We start from the raw sequence: 14,626 nt of genomic DNA, 5'->3' as shown, positions 1-14,626 counted from the left end.
CATAAACGTTAGTTCCGCTCAAGCTAAAGCGCTACGCCAACACGTTATTTAGTGGAAACTAATGCTAAAGCACTAACGTCAATTCAGACTGTCTGCCCTTGAAAGACTCCAACCCTCGAACCCCGATTTAATTTTGACAATATGATTTACATTTTCTATGATGCCCTAATATATTGCATTTTTGTATACATCTTGTTCTCTACTGTCCATGTTTTATTTTATTCCTATATAATTTATGTTTGCAAAAAAGGTTATTGGGGAAAAAGGACAGAAAGTAAGAAAAGTAAACAGGATTGCTGCATAGGCAGTTTTCACCCATTTTAAATAAGAGAATGAATATAAATGTCTACAACTACATGAAAATGTCTTTAAGACTACAACCAAACAGATGGTGATCTTTATTGAACTGAAAGTTTACAAAACAACCAAGTAAATTAGCACTTCAGAATTTGTGCGGAAAAACAAGTAAACAGGAAGCTAACTGCACTAAATATTTTCAGAGTTAGCTAAAGCACCAAGCTAATAGAGTGCATTAGCGCTTTGGCGGAAATAAGCCTGCCACTGCCTGACATCACTATTAAATTATTCAGTTCATGTTTACTCTGATAATTTGCACTGAATGAAGTCAGCTAATGTTCCATAGACCGAACAATAGCAGCTGGTAGCTAGCCTCCAACAGGCCGCCCAATGACCAATCAGTAACAGTAGAATAGTTTTTTGGACAATTAATCTTCAAGCCTTATTTTGGGGAAAGGCTGGCTTACACACATAAGTAGAGCTGAATGTTGGTGTCAAAAGGTAGCCATTCCCTCATGTCTTTACGAACAAATCAACATCAATGTCTTTGGGATGCACATGAATGGAGCCACCAGCTTCATTAGAGCGAAGTCTAGAAATTCCTTTAGTTCATGCGGCATTAAGTAAAAACGCCAAGTCGAGCCGCCACTAATCTTCATTAATTTGCTCTTATTTTGCACATTTTGTAACAAGGAGAAACTCCTTAATCTCTGGACAGAGTTCTCCAAATCTCTGCAAGACTTCCCCTCTCCGGCTAAGCTGTCTCATGTCGGTGTGTAACGGGAGTCCAGAGCAGTTGTGTCTGCTCCCCAACAGCTGTCTTTGAAAGGATCTAGAACAAGGGATTTTGTTGCCACATCTATTATCTCCTTCATGTTTGTCATTTCTGTCAAAGTATTATGCAATGATAATTAGAGGAAGTTTGGGAAAGTGTTGTCCTGCCTGGGTAATACTGTTACCAGCGCCTGTTCTGCATTCACAACAAGGCTGCAAAATGACAGAGATAATAGATGTGGCAACAAAATCCCATGTTCTAGATCCTTTCAAAGGCAGCTGTAGGGGAGCGGACACAACTGCTCCAAACTCTGGTTACGCACAGTTTTGTGGGGGAGGTGAAATCTTGCAGAACTCCGGTGACTTGACTAATTATTGTGAAGAACACTCTCAACATCTTTCCAGAGCTGCTGCATCAAACAGTCACCCATCCTTTCACATCTCTGTAACCACTTGTGATAACAAATCCGACAAACTTATTTCAAGAATGACATGATGATGAATAAGTAGTGCTTTCATTCCCTATTAAAATGGTATGCTTTTGGTGTGACTGGCAATTATATTTTATCTAGTCACTTATCAGCAGATATAAAGCCTGGAAAGCTAGCAGTAAGCTAAACTCATGGAGCTTTGCTTAGCCTTGCTTCATCTTCATCATGCTAACTGAGCTATCGGCATTAACGTTGATATCATTGATGTAAGTCATCAAGTTAAACTGGGCTTATATTAACAACCAATGCTTATTTCCATCTTGTTGCCATTTGTATATGTGTTTCTGGAAGGGGAGTCGAGGATGCTGGCCATGTGGTATTTGTTTGGTCATGTGACAGTAACGGCGATGCAGCAAAGAATTGCTGGGAGTTTAATTGAAGTAGAGAAGCAATGTCAGTAGTGTTGAGTCGAGAGGGTAGTGATATCTATGCAATATTTAGGGCTAGGACTTTAATCTTTTCATTTTGATTAGTTCATTACATAAATTTCAATGTGTTAAAATTTGTAATGCAATTAATCAAGATTTTTCTTTTTCAATCAATTATTTTTTCATGCTAAAGAACCAAACAAAGGTTCCAGTCCTGAGCTGGAACATTTTCATCTCATTTCTGTTACCACTGTAAATCTGACACACAAGTGACATTTACTAACAACAATTGGCAACAAATCTACTTCTCTTGGCCAACTGGGGGTTTATTTTTGCTTCAAAAAAACGATCTGATTGGACACTGAAAAACAGTATTATTGCGTTCAAGTTATGCTAAAAGGAGTTAACCTATCAGCAAAGCTATTCAAACCTGGTATTACATCGCAATGCTAAATATAAAGCAGCAGCACAGACGTCCCCATTGGGGACATCAGCATACACGGTCCTATTCTCAAAAAACAATAGAGATCTACGCAAAGAATTTTTATGGTAAGATAATGTAGCAAAATTTAAAGAACAGCTGACAGGCTATCCATTATGACGGTATAGCTCATAACTTTTTTTTTATAGATCAATACCCTCCTCCCACTACCTCTGTGATCTACTAGTTGGTTCCAGTTGGTGCTAAGCAGGGTGAAATTCTGGTTCTGGTTGAAAGGTCAATGGGCATCTTCATAAAGATGATCAATTCATAAGTGCAGTTCAAGGGTTCAAATGGGCTAACTGAGCCTGGATTTAAACAAGTCAAATTTTCTCCATATTTTATTTGCTAAGGGACTGGCCAACCATTAGTGGCCATTAACAGATTTGAACAGATATGGAGTTTGGATGGTCAGTTAAGCCACTGAAACATTGACTCTCTCTGCCGTTTCTATTTTCCTCGTTCTGCATGAAATGATGATGACCTCTAACTGTTGTTCTTCTTTCTCTCCTCTGCTGCGTGTCGGCCAGTTGGGGGGCCGTTCAGTGGGAAAAGACGCTGTTAACAGTCCTTCTGTTGAGGGCTTCGTCCAGAAGGCTCTGGTCACTTCACCTGAGGTCTTTCACTGCTCCTCTTCATGAAACACTTTACTGTTTGTAGAGATGACCATGCAAAGCACGTCTCAGCATGCTCCAGTTTCAACCTTTTTATCATTTGTTTCTACTGAACAGTTAATACAAGTGAATATAATTACATGAGAAACAACTGAAATGTTTCCTCATTGTAGTAAATCAAATAAAACAGTTTTTATCGTGTAAAGAAAAAATACGTTCAGAGTCATATGTTTTGGTAATTCTGAGGATTATGGCATACGGCTAATTAAAACTCTAAAGTCAGCTCCTCCGAAAAAAATTACTACATAAAACCAACTTAAAAAGTATATCAATCACCGGTGATGACAACACGATCTGCCTGTTTGAGCTCGCCGTCAACGCATCGCCACACAGAGAAACCGGTCTGATGGAGTTGAGCGTGGGTTCTCTGCAGACAGGAGTGGACTCGCCTGATGGAGCCAAAGCGAGTTTGAACTTTCCACTAACTTTCTAACAGACATTGATGTTACTGTGTATGTCCATGTTGTGGCTTATGCTGTCTAAGAGAAGACAGCTGAACTTGTCCAGCAGACAATCATTTCATTGACATCCTGCTGAAGGAAGATAAACCACAGAAGGTCATTGCCTAAGAAGCCAGATGTTCAGAATGCTGCCTCCAAGCATGTTAATGGGAAACTAAGTGGAAGAAAAAAGTGTTTTATCCAAAAACTTTGGCGGTGATTCACAAGACATGGACTGCTGCTGAGGTCGGTGATTCACAAGACATGGACTGCTGCTGAGGTCGGTGCTTCAAGAGCCACCACAGCCTGGAGGAAGACTGAAGAGACAGGATCCAAGTTGCCTGAGTCCAACATTAAGTTTTCAGAGTCAGTGATGATTTGAGGAGCTTAAAGTCAGCTCAGTTATTTACTATGTAATATTAGAGTACTTTGTGACTTCACAAGCATAATCCCCAGCAGGCATACAAATCACTGAAAGTACAGATACCTGGTTTAATGACAATGTGCTGTGACTCTGACAATGACTGTGACAATGACTCTGTGCTGGAACCCTAGAGTCCTATATTGTAAGGAGGGAGGAAACACACCAAACCCTAATGTACTGTTACCTTCAGTTATGGAAATGCTGCACTGAGAAGTAGTTCATATGATGAGTTCCGCAGACTCATAATTCCACAAGATGTTGGAATTATCTGGAGGGTTGCTCTGTGAGGTGGAAGGTTGGTTGGAGACTGCAGCACTAAGGAGGAGCTTTGTGGAAAAAGGCAGAGTTTTGTGAGAGCAAGCATTTGGGCACAACCTGAATGGTTTCCACTGAGGATTCAAGGATTTCTCAAACATACATTAAAGAATCAAGGCAACACTCCAGGTATGTTTTAGGTGGTATGTCATTATGACACGACATTAAGATGTGTCAAAAATGTCAATTTTACAATACCCTACCTTTAACACTTTAGCTGGGCCAAAGCCTGGTTCATCATGTAATTCTTTAATGATTCTGTAATTATGCAAAGGAAGCCACAACCAATTATTTAGTGCATATGCGATACAGGACATGGATGTAAATTTCATACATCATATTGTGATTGTCTGAGAAGCTGGATTTTGACTTTTTATTTGCTGTAAGCCATAATTATAAAATATATACATTTTACCTACTGAATTGAATTTCTTTTGGATGGCATTCTAGTTCAGTAGGAGGCATCTCCATGTAACTGAAATGTTTTTGTCCATAAGCTGCATGCTTTACACCCATTTATGAGATGGATACCATTTTGTAGATTTTATTGTTTGCTAGCAGTTGTACCCAGAATGTCTAACTGTGCTTAATCTATACCAACATGTAGGGCTCTGAGGAGTGGGTATTGATTGAAAAACAGCAACCTTATCAACCAGACCATGACTGGAGGGCAGAAGAAAAGAATAAATCTCACATATCCGATTCCTCGTGGGACAAAAAGGAGCTGGAAAAGGAGATAGACATTACCAAAATGATACATAAAGAGGAAGCAGGGTATATCAGAAAAGAAGTGAAAAGCCATATTGACGAATTTCCCTCAGCAAGAACACCCAGAGAGGCAGCTGTATGCTCTGAGACTTGGCCTTCTGCGATTCAATTACCCGAGAATGTAGACTGGTTACAAGACAAATCTCAAAGTAAACCCTCTCAAGCCTCAGGCCCTGAGGCAAACAGTGATGCGGCTCCAGGCTCACGCCAAATAAAGGATAAGATGGGCTCTAAACTGAGAAAAAAAGGCCGGCCCCAGAGCCTGAATGTGGGAATTCCTGCAGAGCTCAACAGGAAGTCTGGGAGCGATTCCTCCGGAGAGGACAACGAAGACTCCGACTCGGACAACACGTCAGAAAAAACATCTAAAAGAGGAGATCAGAGTGATGCCTCCCCAGTAATCATGAGGAAAGACAATCAGGGACTAACAAAGGATCAGTTTGTTGGTGTATGCAAAGACAACAGGAAAGAGGAATTTGGAGAGGTCAAAGAGGTTTCCAGTCAGGTGAAGCAAAAGGTCAACCAGATGGGAATGGCAACCATTGATTTAGGCATGTTAAATGGACCAGGGAAAATAGAACATGATAGTTCTTTACCTAGTGGCAAAGTAGAACATGTGGTGAAGGTACGAGGAAAGGGCCTCATCGACAACAAAGAGCTAGCGGAGGTAAAACTTCGACAAGTCCGAACGCACGAAAGGAAGGTCAGCAGCTCCGGTGGTGAAGACGTTGAAGGTTTCTTGGGTGACAGAAGCCAGAGGACGTCTCTCCACCGGCTGTCAGGCAGCAGTTACCAGTCAGAGATCACCAGGATTGTCCCCCTGAAGCCAGAGCGCTCAAAGAGTGTCGCATGTAAGGACGAAAGGGACCAACTGGGACAGGAAGAGTTCACGCGGCTTGTCAAACGAGAATATCGCTGGTCGGTCGGTTCTCCGGAGGGATCCTCTGACCTCCACTGGACTGACATCGCTGGCTTCCACCAAGCCTTCCCCGGAGACCCGGAGGGTTTTGCCAAAATGGAAAATCTTGACGAAGGCTTTCAAGCCAGTAGAGGCTCTATGGAGAACCAGCAGTTTAATTTAAAGGGTTCAGCGCTTCCAAAAGTTGCTCCGCCAGCTCCGCCAGTGAAAACGCAGAAAGCCAAGGAATCCGGACTAATTCTGAGGAATAGCAGAAATGCCGGCAGGGAGCAGAGCCTGGATGCAGCCAAGAAGAGACACTCGGTAACTCTGCTTGGCATCTACTATTCTTTGGAGATAAAGCATGAGCTTCAGACGAACTTGCACACCATGTATTTACTTCAACAGTTTATCTGACACACTCATCCATCTTACCTGTTTGTGACTGTTGAAGGAGCATGCACTAAGGGCTAGCTGAAGGTTAGCCCGAATGTTTGGACAATGTCCTACATGGCTACCCAGTTTGTTCTATTCCATTTCTCTTGACATGCACCACACTGTGCAGCATGTCTGCCATATCTGTGAAGGTTTGGAAAGACAAAAGACATATATATTTTTGTCTTTTAAAACTTAACAAGCTTGAGTTTTACTTAACTCTGCCACAGTCTTAGTGCAATGCTTGGGAGGGTGACCCTTCAGACCGTCAGTTCCTGAAATAACACACACAAACGTCTTGTCAAAGCACACGTGGTTGTGCTTTTACATTTTACATTGTCCCGGTTGAGACGGACAGAGTAAAAAGCTAGCTGGATTCAAATGACCCTTAAAACCACGGGAGGGTTGAAGGTTTATGACAATCTCTGATACCTGTTAGGTCTTCTTCAAACAAAAAAGGCAAAACCATCAAATACAAATTTGATTAAATTTAATAAACTGCACATTTGAGAACTACCTCCATCTTTTTTGTGGGGGTAAGCTATTATTTTCAAAACTCAGAAAGAAGCTTAGCATAGAATGCTTGGAAAGTGATTGAAATTCTTTATGATTAAACTTTCCAGACTAATGTCAATCTGAACTTGAACTTTTAAGAATCCGCAGATAAAAAAAGAAAAAATGTGTGAAAATCAGCAATGTTGCGTATTCTGGGCAATTATTTCCTTCCAATTCACCTGAATGGAAAGACAAGTAGTGATAGAAACATACGGACGCCTCCAACTGTGAAACCTCAGTAGGCAGTGAGTAGCCAAACAAAGCAGTTCAGTGCCTGACTAAGTCAGATTTCCTGCTTTTCATTCCACTGCCGCTACATCATCGAGAGTTTGCACACATTTGGCTCTGGAATGAATTTTGAAAAGAATAGACATGACACCTTTCATCTTTTTCCACCTTTTCATCCAAGTTGAGCTCTTGCGTAATGGATTAAACAGGAATGAGACGAGGTGTTGCTCAGCTCTAGGTGTAACGATCATATCAAAATCTGATTGAACTCAGGGAGTGTGGGAAAATAGAGGCAGCTCCACCTAAACATATGGGTCAGGCCATTCTCACAGATTTCAAAATACGTTCAGCAACATTTTTTAAGACTTTTGTCCAATTTTCTGCTGACTTTCTGATGAGCAAAGTTTTGCAACCAACTGGATCCCATGGGAAAAAATGACACTGGTTGATTGTTGCTGAAACTTAGACTTGCTGGTGCTGGTAGAACAAACTATGCGTTATAGAAGTTTGTGTAGGAGAAAAAAGAATCTCACATATTCTCAGTTTTTGTAGGTGTGTCCAAAGTGTGCCCCAGGGACCAGTGGTGGCTCATTACGTTTTTCACAAAATCATACCTATCTTAGAAAAAAAACAATTGTAAAAAAAATAAAATAAATCAGCCCAACTAACAATTGGAAATTATATGTATGGTAATATTAAACCACTTTTGTTTAGGATCAACAATAATTTATATATTCTTTTTCTTTTAAAATGTACCAATATTTTGATAATTAAAATCTTGCATGTTTTGTGTATTTTGTGTTAACAAATAAAAATTTACAAATTTCACAAGATTGTTTTTCCTTTGAATCCCCCACAAATTGGACAGTTTTGGCTCTCATTGCAAAGGTTTTGATACCACTGGTCTATTCTAACCCCTGGGTTCTCTTTGCAATCTACATGCTACATATGTTGCTGTCTCTCTTGCTATCAAGGAGGTACACGAGATGTGCCATTAATTTTTCAATTTGAACATCTGAATAAGATCAGAGTCTTAGTATAATAACATTGTGTACTTTTACTATTCCTCCAATATGGTGGCACTCAGTTTGATGAAATTACCTGTAAACTCTCTGCTAGCCATTTCAGCTTGGCTAGCTGGCCATGCGTCATTCTGTGAGCCACGAACAATCAACCTGTTGTGTCACTTGGCCATATGATTATGTTGGTTGCTGCCCTGTCTTTACGTGACTACTATTACACAGACAGCACATCTAAACTGTATTATTTTCTTCTGACTCTGCTAATTATAACTACTTGCTTAGATCCTGTTTGTGCTTTATCAAATTCATCTCTTAACTGTTCTCCAGACTGAATGCTGTGTGCTTTGGTGGTGGAAAGTTGTCCTTGAAATTTGTGCCTAGATTCAGATGTAGCAGACTTGGATCTGGCTGAATTTCAGACCTAAACTTGGGCTTATGAGAAACAACAGAAGATTTATTGGTGTTTGAGCAAAGTGTTGAGCAATTTCTTTCAATTTAAGAGTTCAGAGTTTAGGTTTACTCTGCACGTAGCCTATATGATGCTTGGATTTTTGTGTTTTCTTGGCTGTCAGTCCTGTTCAGCTGTACTAACTTTCCATCGCTCCCTTTGCTCTTTCCTTTGCTTCCCCCTGCAGGAGCCTGTCTCTACTCCCGCCATATATGAAGAGCCATTTGGTGACCTAAAGGTTATTCTTTTACAAACCCAAGTTTGAATGCTCACCCATCATCTCTTTCCCTCTGCATCTCTCTTAGCTCACAAACACTTCCAAACCCGCAATGGAAACTGTTTCCTGTCAAAAAATGTCAGTGCTTTTAACAGCTGTAAGAAACAGTCCTTGTTTTCACAGGCAACATTACGATAAGTGAATGTGCGGAACCCTTGTGATTTGTTGCCTCTAAAATGATGTAGTTTATAAAGCTATTTCATTTTGTTTTTTAATCTGTATTTTGAAATGAAACTAGCTAGCTAGGATTCTAACTAGCTACCTAGCAGAACACTCAAAGTTAGCTATTCTCAGTACCTGTATGACACCTAAAAATAAACTCAAGTTGCTGTAAGACAATTTAAAAGGAAATAGTAACTATTTAAAGCTTTCTGTGACATTGCAAGACAAGACAAGATAAATCTGTGGTTAATTTTGGATGTGACAGAATGAGAAAAAGCAAAACTTTAGCAGACAACAGGAAAGATGAATGCATTGTAAGTTTAATCCTTTTGAGATTTTAGCCAGACTCTTATTAAAAATGATGGAAATATTGACAGAATTTCAATAATCTTTGAGAAGAGGTGATAATCTCATAAGTACAGAGAGCGCTGTTTTAGTAATGCTAGCCATGCTAATCACCAGTACAAGATGCTACTTTACCATCTCCTCTCCATAATCAATTTCACTCATTGTGCAATTTCCCTTTTGCTCCTGATATAAATATTTGCTCACTAGTCACATGAAAGGACTAGAAATTAAAATGTTTGCATTGCAGTTTTTGATAGAATTCTTAAACAGAAATTGTTTTAGGCTAAAGGCAGCATTGACAGGTCAAAGCTTCACAATTGTTGGGGATTGGATATGGAGTACCGAAATTCTGACTGGTAATATAAGTTATAAGTTGGTGACTTATGTTACTATTGATAGTGTTGTACCATGTTTGTCCTCTAAAGTTGCTACTCAGCTTCCCAGAAGCTCAGCATATCAACACGCTGTCCACTCTGAGCACATGCTGAGCTGCTGCATCATCTAACCAGCCTAATGCGCTACTATCATTCATTTCCATCATGACTTCATACTGTGAGCAATTGGCTGCATTTTATCTCCACATTTAGAGCTAAGAGTGCCAGCATAAAACCTAAGGCACAATGTTCCTGTTGTACAATGTTTATTTCCCCTTTTCAGTTAGTTTTTTTCTTTTTTTTACATTAGTAAACTGTAAAAGAATGCTTAAAAAATGTATGTGTATATCTTCCTGTTTATCTCGGTAGCCTGGGCATTGCCTTCCTGTGCTGTTCCACTCGATTTAAATCTTGCTTCACAGCTTTCAGCCATTCACTTGAATTCCTCTCGTTGGATTTCTACCAGATTGGTTGTCATTTTCTACACTGTTTTAGAATGTCTGCTGTGGTTTTTATCTATGAAAGCGGAGGAAGTGAAGGAAGCCGTTCAGTCCGTGTTGGCCACGCTTCTAAATGTTGAATTAACATTAACAGCCAGATCATTTGGATCAGCACTTCTCTCTTCACAGTGGAGGATGGTCGTTTTTTACCATGCTAAAGAAATTATTAGCATAATTTCTTTATTAATTTCTTTGGAACCAGTCTGATGTCCCGTGTCACCTCACAGGCTTCGTAGATTTCAAATCAAATGGATCCTCCCCGAGCCCTGTCTTCTTATCTGATAATCCTTCATTCCACATATTTTTCATTTGGTCTATTTTCATTGCATGCACTCTGTCTTCGGACTCTTCATCAAATGCATCATCCAGCCCCTGTGCAACTACAGGGTTGCACTCCCCACCATGTCCATCAACCACAACGAAGTCATGTAATAACTCAGAGGCGATCCTTTGTCTGTGCTCACACCAGAAAGAGTCCGGGGAGAGGAGGCCTCAGCCGGGCCTCGCCTCGGAGGAGGAGCAGGAGCGGGACACGGTGGCCTCTATGAGGGACACCCAGCTGGGCATCGAGCGAAAATGCTCCAGCATGACGGTCAGCTCCACGTCCAGCCTGGAGGCAGAGGTGGACTTCACTGTCATCACAGACCTCCATTCTGGGACGGAGGACTTTTCAAAGGGTGGGTCTGAGTTCGGGGAGCGGGAGCAGCAGCCGGAGGTCGGACGGGAGGACTTTGAGGAGACCTCCAGGTTCTACTCGGCCCGCTTAATGGGCTCCAGGGATAAGTTCCCGATGGAGGAGAAGCTTCCTGAGGAGGGCACCCATGAGGTAGACAGACGAGCGGCACCGGCCCTCATCCTCATCATCACATTCTGGATTCATCCTGCTTTGCTGGAAATGCTGCCATTCTGATTCTTATGTTTTATTTATTAGCATTTTCTGTTTTTGACTATTTCATTATGTTCCATTTTTTTCCGGTTTGATTCAAAGCCTCGTTTCTTCTCTTTTATGTTCAACTTAACATTCCACTGAATCTTTGCATCATCATTTGCTGTTATTTTCTGCAACGAAGCACATAATAAAATTTTTTTTTACAGTTTGTACCTTCAAAGTGTTTTTTTTGTTTGTTTTTTTTTTATATGTAGGGGCTGCAGTCGGTAGTAAGTTTACTGTGTGTTCGTTCCACAGCCTCCAGTGGCCAGGAAAGACGCCAGTGCTGTGAGTGTGGCCCACAAGCTAAAGCGGACCGACACCAACGGATCCGAGGTTCACCAAAACATCACAGATGTTTCACCACAAGTACGCAAAAGTATTTGCATGCCCTTGAACTTTTTCACATTTTGTCCTACTACAACCACTATTTAGATTTTATATAATAAAATATATATAAATGAGGGATTAATCATGTAGTCCCTCATGCTGTGTTTACTGTTCAGAAAACGGTTGTAGTTTTGAGTTTCTGAACATACAGTGATGTGAGAAAGCGCCACCCTTCATGTTTTCCTAATCTTTTTGCATGTTTGTCTCACTTCAGTGTTTCAGAACATTATAACTCTGGATGTCACTAAAACTATGTCAAGAAACTCAATTATTCATTCCCGCCCCCCAAAAGAAATCAATAAAATAAGAAGAATGGTGGAAAGATCTAAACACTACAGAGGTCCCTAATGAACATGGAGAAAAAGTGTTATTTTGCGTTACCTCGCAATACGTTTTCAATACTTCGCAATGTCTATTTTGTATACAGTCACAAATGTCAATTCAAAATTTCAAATATATACACATTTAAAGAGCCTCAGTGAAAACATGTTTATATATTCTTAACTCTTTGGTGCAAAAACATTGAAAATCGATTTATTCACTGCGTGTTTATGTCAGTGTAGTGTTGAAATGGAACTGCACATGAAAACGGTCCTTTATTACACAAAAAGACAATCAAAATGGTCAGATATGACTTTACTACCCTGTGAAAATAACTCAGAAATAGTCCATATAGGATGTGGATGTAGGTTTTCTTTCTTTCCTTACGGAAAATTTGTTCAAATCTTAGAAGGGAGATGGAAATCTGTTTGGACTGTTTTCTTTTGCACATAGGTTTGTGGTGCATTTCTATCCAAAAGACAAATGTATAAAACTTCAGATACCTCAAACGAGATATTAACATATATGGAAAAACCTCACGCCTTATATAATACCACAACGTACGATGGCCAAATACTCAAAAGACTTTGAGTATTATGCTGTATTAACTGATCGGTAGATTATTGCGAGAGAACGCAAAACTTATCGAGAGGGAACGCAAAAGTACTGCGAGGTAAGGCAAAATTTTATTATTTTTTCCCCATGTTCCTTAGAGGGCTCTGTAAAACACAGACAACTTAAGATTTTCTAAAACTATTTGTTATTAAGTACATATAAACAAGGTTGCGAAACTCACCTGCGTTTTGCACTACATTATAAATTTTTACATCATGATTATTATGATATATATATATTTTTATTTATGACATTAAACAGGTTGCCTTATATTTTACTGCATGGCCTGAAAGCACAATATTAATATAATAAGTGAGAAATTATCTTTTAATTATGCTTTAATAATTTAAAGTTGATTTGCACAGTGTTACTTTTCTAATGATAAATTCATGAATGACATATTTTATAAATTAAATCTTAAATTTTAGGCTTTAGAGAGGGTTAAAGCTGCTGAGGTCAGTTCGCATCATCGGCTCCAGTAGTCAGAAACCAGTCAGGCGAACACTGATGCGTGACGCGCTTTTGGTGGAAGCCTCGGACTTTGACTATAGAAAAAATCTCTTCTTTTTCTTCCTCTTCCAGGGAGCTCAGTGACACGGCGTCCATGTTCCCAAAGAAATGGGGAGCGTAATAGAATCATTAAGGCATGATTAAAGTATTGACAGTATATTAATGAGAGGGATGAAAGCAGCTGCGACTGCCATTCATCTCCAGAAGCAGAGCAGTGAGCGCGGACCGGCTGTCCCGCAGGTGCCTTATTAAAATGTAATCAGGGCCAGGCTCTTTAGCCATTCAAGCTAATGGTGTGGATGTGCTCAGGAGATGATGGAGAGAGGGGCCCTTTGAAGAGCCGCATCAGTGCTGAGTCATTGCTTTAAGGTTGTCGGAGTACGGAGTGCTCTGCGCGCGCGTTGCTCTGCACAGTAAATGGAGGATGAGATAATCTACAGGTCCTTCTCAAAACATTTGCATATTGTGATAAAGTTCATTATTTTCCATAATGTAATGATAAAAATTAAACTGTTATATATTTTAGATTCATTGCACACCAACTGAAATATTTAAGGTCTTTTATTGTTTTAATACTGATGATTTTGGCATACAGCTCATGAAAACCCAAAATCCCTGTCTCAAAAAATTTGCATATTTTATCCGACTAATAAAAGAAAAGTGTTTTAATACCAAAAATGTCAACCTTCATTGCCAGGTTGTGCTGAACAATGAACAGCTGTAACAGCTGTGCTGAAAAATTTAATCTTCATCTCCATAAAGCTTTTCAGCAGATGGAAGCATGAAGTGCTCCAAAACCTCCTGATAGCTGCTGCATTGACCTGCCCTTGATAAAACACAGTAGACCAACACCAACAGCTGACATGGCTCCCCAGACCATCACTGACTGTGGCTACTTGACACTGGACTTCTGGCCTTTTGGCATTTCCTTCTCCCCAGTCTTCCTCCAGACTCTGGCACCTTGATTTCCGAATGACATGCAAAATTTGCTTTCATTCGAAAAAAGTACTTTGGACCACTGAGCAACAGTCCAGTGCTGCTTCTCTGTAGCCAGTCAGGTGCTTCTGCTGCTATTTCTTGTTCAAAAGTGGCTTGACCTTTGACCTGGGGAATGCGGCACCTGTATCCCATTTCCTGCACACGCCTGTGCACGGTGGCTCTGGATGTTTCTACTCCAGACTCAGTCCACTGCTTCTGCAGGTCCTCCAAGGTCTGGAATCGGTCCTTCTCCACCATCTTCCTCAGGGTCCAGTCACCTCTTCTAGTTGTGCAGCGTTTCTGCCACACTTTTTCCTTCCCACTGAGGTGCCTTGATACAGCACTCTGGGAACAGCCTATTCATTCAGAAATGTCTTTCTGTGTCTTACCCTCTTGCTTTAGGGCAGGGGTGAAAGTAGTTTTAAATTCTTGGGGGTACTATGACAAAAAAAAAAAAAAAAATATATATATATATATATATATATATATATATATATATATATATATATATATATATATATATATATATGTCTTTGTGTGCTTTGTAGTTTCTGAGCTGATGAATTTTTTTGTGAAGTGATCAAAGCTGGTAGCTCTTGAATTGC

General features: G+C 40.1%; 1 protein-coding gene across 8 annotated transcripts in view; it reads left to right on the top strand.

Annotated features, from left to right (window-relative positions):
- LOC103465398 (band 4.1-like protein 1) overlaps window positions 1-14,626 on the top strand; it is a 109,835-nt gene that overhangs the window by 82,102 nt on the left and 13,107 nt on the right. For 5 of the 8 annotated variants that reach the window (XM_017304873.2, XM_081607455.1, XM_081607454.1 and 2 more), the window contains 5 exons: window positions 2,942-3,028; window positions 4,872-6,254; window positions 8,806-8,856; window positions 10,749-11,105; window positions 11,466-11,576. In XM_017304873.2, the coding sequence (XP_017160362.1) occupies window positions 2,942-3,028; window positions 4,872-6,254; window positions 8,806-8,856; window positions 10,749-11,105; window positions 11,466-11,576 (1,989 nt within the window). The remainder of the gene's footprint in view (window positions 1-2,941; window positions 3,029-4,871; window positions 6,255-8,805; window positions 8,857-10,748; window positions 11,106-11,465; window positions 11,577-14,626) is intronic. The other 3 variants (XM_081607457.1, XM_081607458.1, XM_081607456.1) reach the window with 2 other exon arrangements.

The sequence above is a fragment of the Poecilia reticulata genome, chromosome 5 (assembly GCF_904066995.2).
Source record: "Poecilia reticulata chromosome 5, P_reticulata-male-v2, whole genome shotgun sequence".
NCBI lineage: Eukaryota > Metazoa > Chordata > Actinopteri > Cyprinodontiformes > Poeciliidae > Poecilia > Poecilia reticulata.
This window is presented reverse-complemented; position numbering and strand designations above follow the sequence as displayed.